The sequence below is a fragment of the Andrena cerasifolii genome, chromosome 13 (genome assembly GCF_050908995.1).
Source record: "Andrena cerasifolii isolate SP2316 chromosome 13, iyAndCera1_principal, whole genome shotgun sequence".
Lineage (NCBI taxonomy): Eukaryota > Metazoa > Arthropoda > Insecta > Hymenoptera > Andrenidae > Andrena > Andrena cerasifolii.
Window position 1 is genome coordinate 11,771,799 of NC_135130.1, and position 13,459 is coordinate 11,785,257.

The following is a 13,459-nucleotide window of genomic DNA, read 5'->3' on the forward strand; positions in this document are numbered from 1 at the left end:
ATTTTTATTTAACCGTGGAATGCAATGGGGTTTGTAAGATTGAACGCGGAGCTGTACGGCATGTTCGTTTGTATTTAAATAATTTTGTACAAAAATTACAACTTCAGTTTCACCGCAGATACGGCAGTCTTTTGTTTCTTCTTAGTGTCTGCGCCAGTCTTCGATTTAATGTGACTCTTCACTTGGTCCTGCAGTTGGTTGAAGAACGCGGTAGACGACTTCGCAACTTTCTGACCCGTCTCGTCCATTTTTATGATGTTTCGATTTTGGCTCAGCTTCTTCACCAATTCCGCGGCTTTGTTCTTCTTGTACTTCTTCTGTACACTTGGTTTCAGCGCGTTCAGTTTCTCCTTCTTCTCCGTGGCTTCCTGCCGCGCATGTTGCCTCAGCTTCTTATGCCTTCGGTCGCGTTTCATGTCCGTTTTAGTCCTCTCCGCTTTACCAATCACATCGCCGCGTGGTTTAGCTGCAGAAGAACAGAATAATACAAATTGATATTCGAAGCACTACAACTAGTTCGAGCATTTCTCTGTAATATATATATACCTCTGATTTCTTCTGGCGCTAACAATGCGGCATCACTTGTCGCAACTGGGGCCACTTCTTCCATATTGATCGCGGCGATGTTGCTGATAACTTTAATCTCCGGTTTCGCCTGAAAAGTACAGAGCAATAACAGAAGATGTAACATACTGCAATATAAAAATACTTTCTCCCAATTGTCTTACTAGTTTTGGAGTGTAGTGGTAGTTGGATAAGGCGTCCAATTTGGAGAACAAGGAATGCATCATTTCCCGAATTTCTATGTGCAATTTCGGCTCTTCTTCCTCCCTCTCGTTATCGGGATTTAGTGCTTGCTTCTGTTTAAGATACTCGTTCTCGTAAATCTGAGACAAGCTTTCTTTACTCTTTTCCTGATCCAACACCAGCTTCTTTTTGTACTCCAATGGAGTCTCCACTGGTTTGAATTTCTTTTCAACGTCGTCCCAAGCTTTATCCTTTATCCTTTGCTTAATTATATCCTCCAGTTTCAGTGTCGTTTGTTCGGTGATAACTGGAGCAGGTCTCGTTGTAATGTCAAACTCAACAAACTCTTCTAATAAAGAATTTTGCGGTCTGCTCGCCGCGCTAACTTCGCCCTTAAGCTGCCACGGTTTCTCCCCGAGCGCTTCGTTCTCCAGCTCGCCAATTCTTTTCCTTAATCGCTCTTGGCGACTTTCAAGGGAAGACTTCACTTCCCTATCGTCTTTCGCGCCAGTAGCTTTATTTTCTAAGCTGTCCGTCTCGTCGGAATCGTTCGTAAGATTGAACGTGACCTTTTTCTTGGAAGATTTTCGATCTTCCTCTTTGTCATCCAAGTCCATCGCATTATCGGAATCGCTATCGTGCAGCGACTGGTCGTTATCTGTTTCTCTATCAGCCTTTTTATGGCGCATGGATTCGCTAGGTCCTTCATCCTCACTGTGCGGATTATCAAAAAAGTCGGCATATTTCACCAGCTTTGTTTCTTCGGTATTGTCATCCTCGTCAGAAAAGTCATTAAACAGATCGACAGATTCATCATCAGATTCTTCTTCATTCTTCTCGCTTTGTTTCTCTTTTGTTTCTTCCTTTGTCAGATATTCGTCCAATTCTTGTAACTTAAAGAATTTATCATCCACTATGGATGGTTTTTTATACGCTTTGGCATCTTCCCTCTGTCTATTCAAACTACTTTTTATTTCTATTTCATCTTCCAAGGAGTCCTGCGACGCATTTTCATCCTCCAGCAAGCTTTCCTCGTCGCTTCGTGCGATTTCAGGTTTTGTTATACTAACTGGTATCCTCCGTCTCTTACTTTCAGACAAAGCTTTAGAGATGCTACTTAAAAAATGATCAAGCTCGCTTTCATTTTGCAACTCGAGCTGCTGCCAAATCTGTTCCTCGTCGAAGCCTTCCGTTACAAGCTCCGGCAGAGCATTAGTGTTCCTCCGTGATTCTTCTTGCGTAAAATCGTACAAATGTTTTATGGATTTCTTGAAGTCCGATGCAGCTTGGTGCTGCACACTATGACATTAATAAACCACAACAAACATGTGAAACTCAAATACCAATACCAGAGATACCAAAAAACATTGAGGAGAATATGCTCACCTTAGAAACTGTTCCGGCTTTCTAGTATTACTATCAATCGCAGATATAACACTGCTAAGTATTTCCATTTCGGACATCGTGTATTTACATTTGTATCAAATGCTTAACAAATGTTTTAATTTTTAGGTTATGTTCCGCAGATAACTAGTAACGACCCCTAGAGTAATTTTCATGAACCAAGTGCATCAACTACTGTCAATAATATAGTGATCAACTATAACATTAATCAATAAATTAACTTTTTCGCTGAGCAGAATGGACATCCGATGGTAGCATGAAATTTTTTTTACCAATTAAAGAAACTGCAGAGTTTGCCCCTGCAGTACCATCATGCGATCACAGGTGGGGATAGAAGGGAGTGGGGCGTACGCGAAGAAACGATGCGCAAAGAGGGAGACAGGCTGGACGGACTACGGAGAACCGCTTCGCAGTTCAAAGCCGCATAAGCATAGGCGCAGACGTCGGTACTGTTCCGCGCGACGCTCTGCCGCTCCAAAACGAATTTGAATAACGCGTGCGTCTCTCCGTACTCATCGTAGTGCCGCGTGTGTTTATCGGATCCTCGCAAACAGTGTGTACATTTTTGTGGATTCCTGTGTGCTCGAAAAGTGTTCTCCGTCCAGTTGTGCCCAAGGGATCCCGACGGTGCCCTCGCTTTTTGGATAAGCTTCGTACACACGGGGAAAAGGTGAGCACTTGGAATTTGTCGCAGTTCCACGAATTTATCGCGTAGCTCGTTCAGCCGTGGATCGAGCCGCAGCGTCTGCTCCATTTGCGTTGTATTTGACGCGTATCGTTAGTATTTCGTGCGGTACTCAATGAAATATGGAAAATGCCGTGTAGACGCGGGATAATTGAAGAGATTAGACACTAGATTTGTTTATCGTCCTCGAACAGTCGGCAAACAGAAAGTTTACGCGCGCAAAGGTCGACGGGTCACGTGGGACATTTCGTACGAGGGCTCCAGTGGCCCGTTTCGACGCCAGAAAAAAGTAACCGCCGTACGAAAGTCTTTGCTCCTTTCAGCCTCTCTTTCGTCACGACGGAAGAATTCTTCGCGAGCTCGCCATAAGCTTATCCTTGATCTTTGCGAGATTTAGCGAAACGTAATGTATTATGCCGAATTCTTGTTCCCGAGGACACATATGCGTATTGTATACATACGTTTTTCGCGGCGTAGTTGCTAGTTTTTGCCTTCTGCGTCGCATGTTGTGGAAATTCAACAGCTCTTTTACTCTGTTCCATTTCATTTAGGATCTGAGGGCTGATAGTGTTTTTGAGAACGTAGAATTTCTCCTGTTAACTCAAAATAACAAAACTGTTTGAGAACAAATGGGATGTCGTCGTAGATACTGTATGAATTTCTGTTGATTGAAGTCTTCCTCGTCGAGTCTCATCTTCTTAAGATATTTTATTTACATATTATATATCCCAAGTTAAATTCCAACTTGAAAATTTGAATATTAATTGCACAGTATGAGGCAATGGAGTATCAGGGCTCTAGCAATTGTTTACCATATTACGCATTCCAGTCACAGGGTCATTATGGCTGAATGTGGACACAAACAGTTTCACTTGGAGGAAAGGGAGTTCCATAGTTTACCTGGTTCACGAATTACCATATTTTTCAGACCACCATGAATTCTCAATTCCTGCATTGATCATTTTAAACGAAAACACCCCCTTCCACTAAACTACCATTTCACCATTTTCGAAAGCACCTACTGTTTATCAAAATTTCCCGCCAACATTCGAACGCGTTATAATTCAGAAGTGAGCATATACAAAAGGATGAATTGGGGGTAGCTAATTCCACCATAATCGATATCAACGTTTCCCAACAATTTTCTCTGTGCCATCATCGCGTGACTCCTCCATACGGTCACTCCGTAACGGGGTCAGAATTCCTCGCGGAGGAGAGCTGATCGTTCGTAAAGGTCGCTCGCGACAGCCGGAAAATCGTGCGAAAGGGAGCGCATCGGTTGATAGTTTTCCCTCCCCCTTTTTCAACGATCCAGGCAAGTTCCCCATCGCGAGTGGCGATTATAACGGGGCGCTGGCGTTCGTTGCACGTGAAATTGGAGCGGACTTCGATCCTTTCCCGAACGGTACCCGGCATTTGATCGGCCTTAGCCCCCGCGTTCCATGAGGAAATAATATTACGCGCGCGCGCGCGCGCTCACGCCGCTGCCTCGAGTTTCTAATGAGCCCCTCCAGACCTGGCTGGCCCGTTCCTTTACTCGACGAATACCGTAATTCTCAATGGACGTCGTTTCTTCTCTCTTTCTCTCTCCTTCCCCTCTCCTCCCTCTAGCCCTCTCGCCCTTTCTCGCGCCGTTTTTCTTACCCCCACCATCGTTTCCCCTGCCTGCCTCCCACCATTCGCGCTGCCTTTCGATACGCGTCTCACGGGCGAAAGTCGTGTGTGCGTGAAGCGGCGTCTAGCGATGGGATCGATCCTTGAACATACCTCGCTAACACCATAACCTAGCGCACCGACTCTAACGCACTTTGAAAAACAGCCCCCAGTCACCAATTCGATCGCTAGCATTTCCATTTCGACGTCACAGTCGATGCAACTGCCGAACAATCGAACTATCAGTCCCATCGCTAGGCAACGTTAGTTGGAGTACTACCAAGGAAACGCGCGTCTCTCGTGCGTGCGCGCGTTCATGGTTTCTGGGGAGCAGTTGCTGGACCGCTCTGGGGGCCGCCCCTTCTCCCTTTCAGCAAGGGGGACAAAGAAAGAGGGAGAGACAGAGATCCTTGGCGAGTCCTGGAAGCCAAGCACGACGAGCGACTCCGGTTTCAAACCTCAAGGCTTAACGCGTATTCTCCCGCGTTCCGTCAATCGTGGATTTACGGACGAGAAAAATACACCGCGTGCGATATGTCGTCGCGTCGGTTAGTATCGCCATTGTTTCGCTCGATCGCGAAGAGAGCTCTCTGATGCGTTTCTCTGCGCTGGTTGGGGAGAGTTATTAGTGGTAGGTGGGTGGCATTATTTAGGGCAATAGTAATCTTCTCAGTTTTAAAGGAGAAGGGCAGTTTTCAACCTTCACCTCGCTTGGCAATTATAGAGTACTAGTAGGACATTCTGTCGAAGCATGGACCTGTAACTCTTTACTGTCCACTCCACTGTAAAAGTTCAGCAGATACTAAATTCATTAAAAAATCTTGAAGTGAGAACCCTTTTTTCTGCCACATTTGGAATGCAAACACCTAGCTGTGTGGCTTCAAAAGAGAAATAGGGGGGAGGGGGGGTGCATTATGGGCACGAGTTACGGGGTTGGGTTTTCGGTCGTACATCTGAAACGACATCTCACCGCCGTAATTAGTTGTAAGTCCCCCGCACGTGACCCCTCGGGACGCGTCGACGGAATACGATATGAAGGGGCAGAGTTTTATCTGGCGCACGGTGTGTCGGTCTCTCCTAGTTGGACGACCGTCGGCGGCGCGACGACGGTGAATGTAAAACTGCCAGAACGCATGCAGGAATGTAGATTTTTCTTGTCAACTTTCTACAAGCTTCTGACGTCACGGCAGAAATCATTGTCGAATGCAGTACGGTGCGCGTTTCGAAAAGAGAGTTACGAATTTGTTAAGCACACGCCGCCGGCGTGTGAACGGCGAGGTGTATGTGCTTTCGATCCGGAGATAGGGACCTGAATCGCGTTATAAGATCGGTAGGTAACAATTGGGCCAGATCACTGGACCATTCTGAGAGATGGGTCAGACAGCAAACATGGAAGAGGTACTTGGTTGTTGGAAGCAATCCGGGTAGTGTTTCATACCTTACTGGTAGTTAAGTAGGTTATCAACCAATTACTTTGAACAGTGTTCAGTGTCTAAGAACTTGAAACACTATTACCATCTAGATAAGACAAAAGTATGAATAAATGAATAGGCGCTGCATAGTTCAAGATTGCGTGTAATTAATGCAGGAATGGCGATTAGATGAAGGAATAAATAGTTTCCAATTGGCTCGGTGTAGCACTCCTATCGGCTCTTTCTGGCTGGGTAGCGCGAAGCCATTATTCAGTGTCTGTTTTGAGATATACAACTCGAATGATAAGTAAAATACTGGAAATGTATTCAGCTCCGAATTGTTCTGTTAGGTTCAACATTCCAGGAGGCTATAAAAAGTCTGTTTATCTTCCCTTTTCTTGTATTCCACTAAAGTATTTCCTTCAGTTCTCCAACTCTTTCTGAGGTTTCGTTATGTGTCATTAAATGGACACGCAAGACGCGTATTATATCGGTCGTCGACCGCTCACGAATTTCACCACTTTGCAAGGTGAAACGTTTCATTATCATTCGATGTATCTCGTCTGTGATCAAACAGAAAAATTGCATGCTCGGGTTTCGTTTCACTTTCCACTATTCATTTCACCTCACGGGAGTTCCAAGCTTCTCCACTAAATCACTTTCGATCTACTCCACTCTTTACGAAACTTGCAACTAGGGTTATGTTCTGCCTTTTAACCTCTCTACGACGGTCTACTTCTAATAGTTTAGTAGCTTGGACGATTCCACTTGCACAGATTCCCCTTTATGTACTCCATGTTCCAAACCAGCTATGGATCTCTCCTTTAGTAGATACCCTCCGCCCCTAATGACCCGCCAAACACCCTGCAAAGCGGGTTATCTGTGCGTCACCAAACGTGGTCACGATTGCGCGGAAAAAAGTCGTACTACAATGATGCAATGGTCGACTTTACGCTTGAAAAAGCCGCGAAACGCTTTTATCCATGAGAATCTAACGGTCGATTCCATGGATGATGGGTTCTCCTCGCCTCCTCAGCGTGCAGAACTACGCTGAAATTCAATGGTCCGTTATAGAGGCGGGCGTTTTTTAAGACTCGCCGAGCGAATCAGAGCAGCAGAGCGGAAATTGGAATTGCAGCGATTCCAGAGATCCGCGCATCCCTGAGAGGGTCTTGAGTCCGCGTAGTGGAAAGGGTATTCACCCCTGAGACGTTCTATTAAATTAGAGAGCTATCGGTACGGTAATTGGATGGCGATCATCAAATGAATCACCGGCTCATTGAAAACAGCTTGATTACGCAAAATGGATTAAACGGTTGAACGCAGGATACTACGTGTAGTTTCCATCAAATTGCGGGTTATTAAAGTTATTGAAGTAATAGGGGGAAAGTGGGGTAGACGATGGGTACCCCCGTTTTTGCTGCGTGTAAAATGCAAATTAGTACGAGATGAAAGAGGATTTTGATGAAACGCAAGCATGTAAGGATGAACCGCGATAAGATTGCGTTTAACGATTTGTAATGTAATCGGGAGGTCGCGGCAAGTTGGGTCAAGCGCATCCGCAAATAGCTTTTTAACGAAAACATCTGCTTTTGTCTCGTACCGAAGGATTTTTCCGAAGACTTTGATGCGGGTGATAGAATTTCAACATAGGTGTAGAAAAATATTCTATATTTACATGATTTATTTACATTGGCAAGTAGGGTGCTAAGGAGATCGTAGAATTGATGACTATACACTAGTAAACGTTATTTAACAATGTCGCCAGTCCTTTTCTCTTTCACAGTCAGTAGAGACTTGTTTAACGCACGATCACGCAGATGCTTCAGAGTTAATAGCTCATCCTCTAATGTATCACTTTGCTGTCCGAAGTACGTTAGTAAGTTCTCCAGCATTTCTGCAGCTTCCGTGTGATTCAAACTCATTGATTCTCGATGACACCTGTTATCCGGAGAGTCTTGCCTTTCTTCTTTCACTTCCGTTGGCACCCACACTGTCACTAATTCGCCTTCTAACGAATCTGAATTATCGTTAACCGTAGAGTCCTCTAACAAAGTCTCACTGGAAGGAGCCAATCTTATTCCATGACGCGCCTTCCATCGCCCTAACCACCCTACGCTAGCAGTGAATGTTGGATCACCACCTAATTTCTTGTTAAGACTAAGAGCCTTTTCCCTCAGGATTGGCCCCGACACAGGAACACTGTTCTCACGCTCCTGAATATACCACACGTACAGAGCGTCATCGAGCGTCACGTTCTTCGCTTTCTTAATCGTACCCCTATTCCCTAAACAGTCCCTGGAAACCATCTTAGCACAGAACTCCTCGATTTCCTTTCTGTTCTTTTTCCAGTCGGACACAGTCGACGCACCCACCCCCAAGTCACTAGCAACGCATTTCAACTGCTCACCTTTATCGATTCGAAACAGAGCCTCGAGCTTCTTCTCCATGGTCACTGTAACTTTCTTCCTCTTCCCTGACATGCCTAGAAACTTGAAACGTAGAAAACACTGTACCCCTGTAACAGACGATTGTTACGACTCAGCGATGAACATGAGTCGAGCGCTATATTTAGATAGTCATGACCTACTTGCGATATTTCTACTTATGACATAGCAATTAATCGCACTGACGCGACGGGGAGTCATTCTCTTGAAGCGAACAAAGACAATTTCCCAGGAAATAAGCACCTTTAATTTATCAGTTTCAGCAGGCTGTGAATACGGCTAGTCGAATTCAGAGAAGCGAGTTCCTACTGCGTTGCAATAGTCTTCCACGTGTTCCCCAAAATTGGAAATTTTTAGGAATCGACATAAATAATGCTTCGTCTCATTAAATGACAGATTTCCTAATTGAGAGTATAAAAAATTCAGAATTATGTGAAATTTAAGCTTCGTATCTTTTTATTGAATAAAGCAATGTCTTCAACTTATTCTTCTTTCATTCAACTACCAAAAGAATTATCTAAAGTGGACAACATAGTTTTCAAACGAACTGTCTCGCATTAAGAAGATTTCTGTTTACAATACAGGGCCAAAAAAATGTAAACAAACAGTATGATCGACAGCAGTCTATCCTCAGTTTATTATTAAAAAAATGATTATACGCATTAATCAATAATTCCCTTTCGAACCCTTTAAGTTTCTAATAAACACGAACATTATATTATTTCAGTGATAAACAAAGCTTTCAGTAGGTTATGTCTTTTTGTAGGTTATGTCATCGTGTCCTCTCATTCACGATTTATGACTATTTAGAAATTAGAATTTAGTGAATGAGCAACTCCAACTCACCTTGAGTAGGGTTCGATTGTCTTTACAAAACTGTCACGTTTCACCGCACATTCCAACTGTCAACTATGCAATCACACAGTAAAAAAAATGAAAGCGGTCGTGGCGCCTTCTGGTATTCGACTTTACGGGTCACGTGACACGCCTGCGTGCTCCTCATGCAGCGCACATTTAATTTTATCACGTGACACGCAGAGGTGCTCCTCCCGCTCTCATGCACCACGAATGACACATGGGGAGCGTCAAACGGCACGCTTCCGTGCGCCACATGTGCCACGGCTAGTGTCACGTGACTTACTGCGCGCGCCATTTATGTCACGTGCCCTAGTTGCGTGCGCAACGCTGCTGCGTCACGTGACCAGAGCACACGCAGGGTGCAACGTACAGTTGCATAGTGGAAAGACGCTCTGTCGCACTTCTGCGACACACGAAGGTAGAAACTGTCATTTGCACTCTTTTGAATTCCAATTTAATTAGAACTCTGAAGCTTTTCTACCTGGAGATAAACAATCTGGATGCTAGAACTTCTGAATGTTATAGGTATAAGGATATATTTCTGTATAAATATGTTAGTTTTCCTTTAGAAGGAATATTGTCACAAAGCACTGGAAGATTTCTTCAATTCCTGAATGCCTCGCTTAAATTTAGCCACGTAAATCGAAAAGACACCGTGCATGTCACTTGCTATAGACGTATCGACGACTTCTGTACGGTGGGACAGCCTCCTATTCATCGAAATTCAAATTATCCGCTTCCAGCGCGTACAGATGGTCCCAGCCCATTGTATTCATATCGCGCTTGTAAATTCCCTCGCGAATTCGAACTCGAGGATGGAGAAGAGGGTCTAATGTGGCGCGTGGGAGTAGCTGGGGCTATTAAGGAGGAAGTCTTACAAGAGACACCGCAAGCTACGCGCTCTCGCTTAGATCAGAATGCGGGCAACCAGATAGCAGATAGCCAGGTTGTAAACATCCACTGGTGGATAATGTGGAAGGTGTCTTCAGCGACCCAATGACTCCATGTTACACGATTCCAAATCTAAATGACCTAGACCTTCAGAATCTGCGTCCCACTTCTATCAATTTTTTTTTATTTCTTCATTCCCTTGCAACTTTCGCAAGAGAATCTTTCGGAGGTCCTCGTCAACCTTTGTCTCCTTTTGGCACGCGTGAGGCTTCCTGGCCCCGAAGCAAAGTATCATTACTCGCGATCGTTACTCGAAATTTTCGTGACACTATAAACGGTTCCTTCGACCCTAGTCCAAAAAAAAGAACCAGCTTAATGGGAGGGTTCGTACGAGGATTCGTTTATCTCGTTCCTCCGTGAGACCGTGGACGCCGATAATTGCATAATGCGACTCCGTTGCCCAATCCGTTCCGCGAAAGTTATAATTTTACAATTAACGTCCGCAGGAAACCGAATGACTCACTCGCGCCTCGTAATCGAAGGGTGATCCTTGTGCAAACGAACGTCCCCCGACGGCTTTCCAGTTTTATCGGCGTCTCGCTTAAAAGAGCCCATAAACCACGAGGTACTTGGCCTTTCCATGCACTACTACATTCCTTAGATTCCATTCCCGGTCATGGAGCGCTAGAAAATGGCAGAGAATGAGTGTTCGAAACGATTAATTAGTCGCGAGACGTTGGCTGCAACCAAGATGCCTCGGGCCGGAAATCATCTACCAAGGGCGACATCCTTTTCGTCCGAAGGAACCATCTGACGGGAATACGTTGAACAGATGGAAGGTGCAACCAGTACGCCTTTTTTGTCGCGCTCAGAAATTGAAATTAAGCGTGAACGACGTGCGCAAACTTCCGAGAAACCGGTGATGTCATCCGGATTAACGAACCGACGTCCGGTTAAACCGATTACTGGACGTCGCGAGCGTTCTTGTTTCACAGTTATGTAAATACCCAAGTGCCTTGATTTCGCGCTTAAATGGAAAGTTGGCTGTGGGTCTTTTTAGTCGAAACGGGAAAACAGTTCCTGTTTCGGGGTGGATGCTTTATAGGTGTCTCTGTGGCGGGAAAGTTTGAATTGCGTCTTTATCGAACAGGTGACGCCGCAGCGAGGCTAACGTTGTAGTTATTGATCTGGTGCTTGAATAATTGCCTAGTTTCCTAGCAGTTGCGTAAACATTCGATCGGTGTACATTTTTATCGACACTGTTTGTCGCGAATTTGCTTATCAGTAGTCTATGACTCAGTTCGGTTAATAGCTAATAAGGTCGCTACTGCGAGACTCATCGATCACCGAGTCTATTATTAAAATGGCAGACAAACGGATATGTCCTGCCCTAAATTACCAAAGAAATTATCAATTTTTAATTCGACCATGCAGAATTATAGATCTCGTGCTTCTGTTCCCTCCGTGCTCAAATTTTCCTTCATTAAATTTCGATTAGCGGAGCCATTCCACAGGTTTATTATATCCTTTACTCCTTCTTTTCCTGGGAAGCAACGCCTTTCCCAGTTACTCTGTAATTTGCGAGCACACGGTATATATTTTGGCGTCTTCCCGTGTTCATTCATTCGCACAGCGGTTATACTGTTCTACTTCCCACAACGAAGAAACGCTTCCGGCCAGGAACTGTTATGCCAGATGAGCAAAGGGCTCGCAGCTTATTATCGTAAAAATATTACGTCTTCCTGCGAGCTCTAAGTCGGTGAATTTCGTTCGTCAACGACTACTCACGCGTGAAACATTAGTTACAGTAATTCCCATTCCCTTGTATATCGTAAAATACGAACAAAGTATCCAAAATCTACATAACCTTAAAAAACTTTAGAAAATCATAGATATCTGCTCCTTTTTTTACCATTTTTGAAGCACCCTGTATAAAATACACGGTGCAAACTGCAACCGAATGGTAGGCAGTTCGACTGTTCAAAACGAGTAAAAAACATAGAATACAATTTTGTCGCACGACTCTTCGTTCTCAAGAGAACTAACTACGAAAGTGTAGCATGGTGGACAAAGAATCAAACGCAGAATAGAAAGGAAGACGAGCTGAACAGATAGTCGTAAACGTTTGTCATCGATCGGGACGTTCATCAGCCAACCAAATATAGGCGTGTCGTCATATCGTTTGAACTTGCTAGACCTTGTCTCATCCTCTTTTCTTTTTTATTTTCTGCTTCGCCAGTTCGCACGAGGAGCATGCGTTATCAGTGTCAATAGTACAAGGTGGTACCCCCTTCGAGTCGACTCTGGTCGTACCTCGATCAAGATACGGTTCAGATTTCACTCAGTCCCAGACCTTCTGCCATTTCTCGAGCGCTTTTCAAGCATTCACCATTATTTACAACTTCCTAACCTATAATAGTTTGGAGGGCCTGCCTCATGTTCGATTGGGAACGATAGGATTATAGAAGAGATGGGGTTACCTGCAACTTCTCTACAGTTTTGAAATCCTGTTTGCAACATATTGCAACACCCCCACGTCGCACTTTCGTTTAATTGTTTACACGTTCAATGGGCATCTTCCCATCGACACAACTTCCCGTCGACTAGACTTACGAAACTCGGCTTCTGGCGCAGGTTTTCTCAGGGACAGGCGACTGAATTAATTACGAGGAAACGGTGTGGCCGTATTTTAGTTCGGGAAATTACAAGGAAGCGGTATAAACATATCCTTCGGGTGTGCCAAAAATAAACAGCCCGCAGATCGATCGGGGATCCTTAGGTAGCCGTGAACGTGCACTTTCTCCGTTGATTTGGACAACCGTGTGCGCGTGCACGTTCCACGGGTATGCAAATTCTCCGGTGACGTATCGTAAAACGCCACGAGACGGGACGTGATCGAAATTATCGCGTTTAATTATGTTACGCGCACGCCCAGCAAGTCGTCCCTCGATTCCCCCGTTTAATATCGTAATTAGTCGTCCGGTCGGGCTTTAATTATTTAATTCTTAGATGCTCGGAATGATTCGAATAATCATTCTCCGTGGTCACGATAATCTTATAAAATATTACGGATAAAAAAGTTTAAACAAATATTGGTGCGTGTTAAAATTAAATTAAAAAAAATATAAATTAGATTCTCATGCGTCTATTGCATGGCAGTTTCTGTGAAAAGTGTATAAAAATCTCTTCCAGTCGCATACAGTATTTTGGGAATTATCGGTAGAGTGATCAATGCCTTCTTTACCGACGGGCTGGAAATAAATTTTGATAGGTTATCGTGGAAGCGATTGCGAAAGAATTCTGCACCTTCATCTAGATATTGCTGAAACCCTTTGAAGTTTCTCTGTTTCTAGCGTGGCGCA

At 44.4% G+C, this 13,459-nt stretch overlaps 3 protein-coding genes across 5 annotated transcripts in view; 1 reads left to right on the forward strand and 2 right to left on the reverse strand.

Moving 5' to 3' along the window:
• Window positions 1-52: 52 nt before the first annotated feature.
• On the reverse strand, window positions 53-2,292 carry LOC143375841 (U3 small nucleolar ribonucleoprotein MPP10). Its single transcript, XM_076825383.1, has 4 exons — window positions 2,134-2,292; window positions 729-2,046; window positions 547-655; window positions 53-466 (listed from the first exon to the last, which is right to left on the reverse strand). The coding sequence occupies exons 1-4, from the start codon at window positions 2,208-2,210 to the stop codon at window positions 96-98; spliced, it is 1,875 nt and encodes a 624-aa protein (XP_076681498.1). The 5' UTR covers window positions 2,211-2,292; the 3' UTR covers window positions 53-95.
• Window positions 2,293-2,552: 260 nt separating this feature from the next.
• Kst (spectrin beta chain, non-erythrocytic 5 kst) overlaps window positions 2,553-13,459 on the forward strand; it is a 42,672-nt gene continuing 31,765 nt past the window's right edge. Inside the window, exon 1 of the mRNA XM_076825374.1 lies at window positions 2,553-2,821. The gene's annotated coding sequence lies outside the window, so the exon portion shown is untranslated. The remainder of the gene's footprint in view (window positions 2,822-13,459) is intronic.
• Cag (cag) lies at window positions 7,556-9,365 on the reverse strand. 3 transcript variants are annotated; one of them, XM_076825384.1, is made up of 3 exons: window positions 9,195-9,365; window positions 8,492-8,749; window positions 7,556-8,419 (listed from the first exon to the last, which is right to left on the reverse strand). In XM_076825384.1, the coding sequence occupies exons 2-3, from the start codon at window positions 8,547-8,549 to the stop codon at window positions 7,650-7,652; spliced, it is 828 nt and encodes a 275-aa protein (XP_076681499.1). In that variant the 5' UTR covers window positions 8,550-8,749; window positions 9,195-9,365; the 3' UTR covers window positions 7,556-7,649. The 3 variants fall into 3 exon arrangements, with proteins under 3 accessions (XP_076681499.1, XP_076681501.1, XP_076681500.1); XM_076825386.1 differs by having other exon boundaries at window positions 8,592-8,749; window positions 9,195-9,364; XM_076825385.1 differs by lacking the exon at window positions 8,492-8,749 and having other exon boundaries at window positions 9,195-9,364.

Excerpts from the sequence above, each read along its gene's own strand:
- LOC143375841 (XM_076825383.1), bottom strand. The coding sequence starts at position 2,210 with ATGTCCGAAATGGAAATACTTAGCAGTGTTATATCTGCGATTGATAGT. Across the intron at positions 656-728 it reads ACCACTACACTCCAAAACTA|GCGAAACCGGAGATTAAAGT; the intron begins GTAAGACAATTG and ends TGTACTTTTCAG. Across the intron at positions 467-546 it reads AGCGCCAGAAGAAATCAGAG|CTAAACCACGCGGCGATGTG; the intron begins GTATATATATAT and ends GTTCTTCTGCAG.
- Cag (XM_076825384.1), bottom strand. The coding sequence starts at position 8,549 with ATGACTCCCCGTCGCGTCAGTGCGATTAATTGCTATGTCATAAGTAGA. Across the intron at positions 8,420-8,491 it reads CATAAGTAGAAATATCGCAA|GGGTACAGTGTTTTCTACGT; the intron begins GTAGGTCATGAC and ends CGTCTGTTACAG.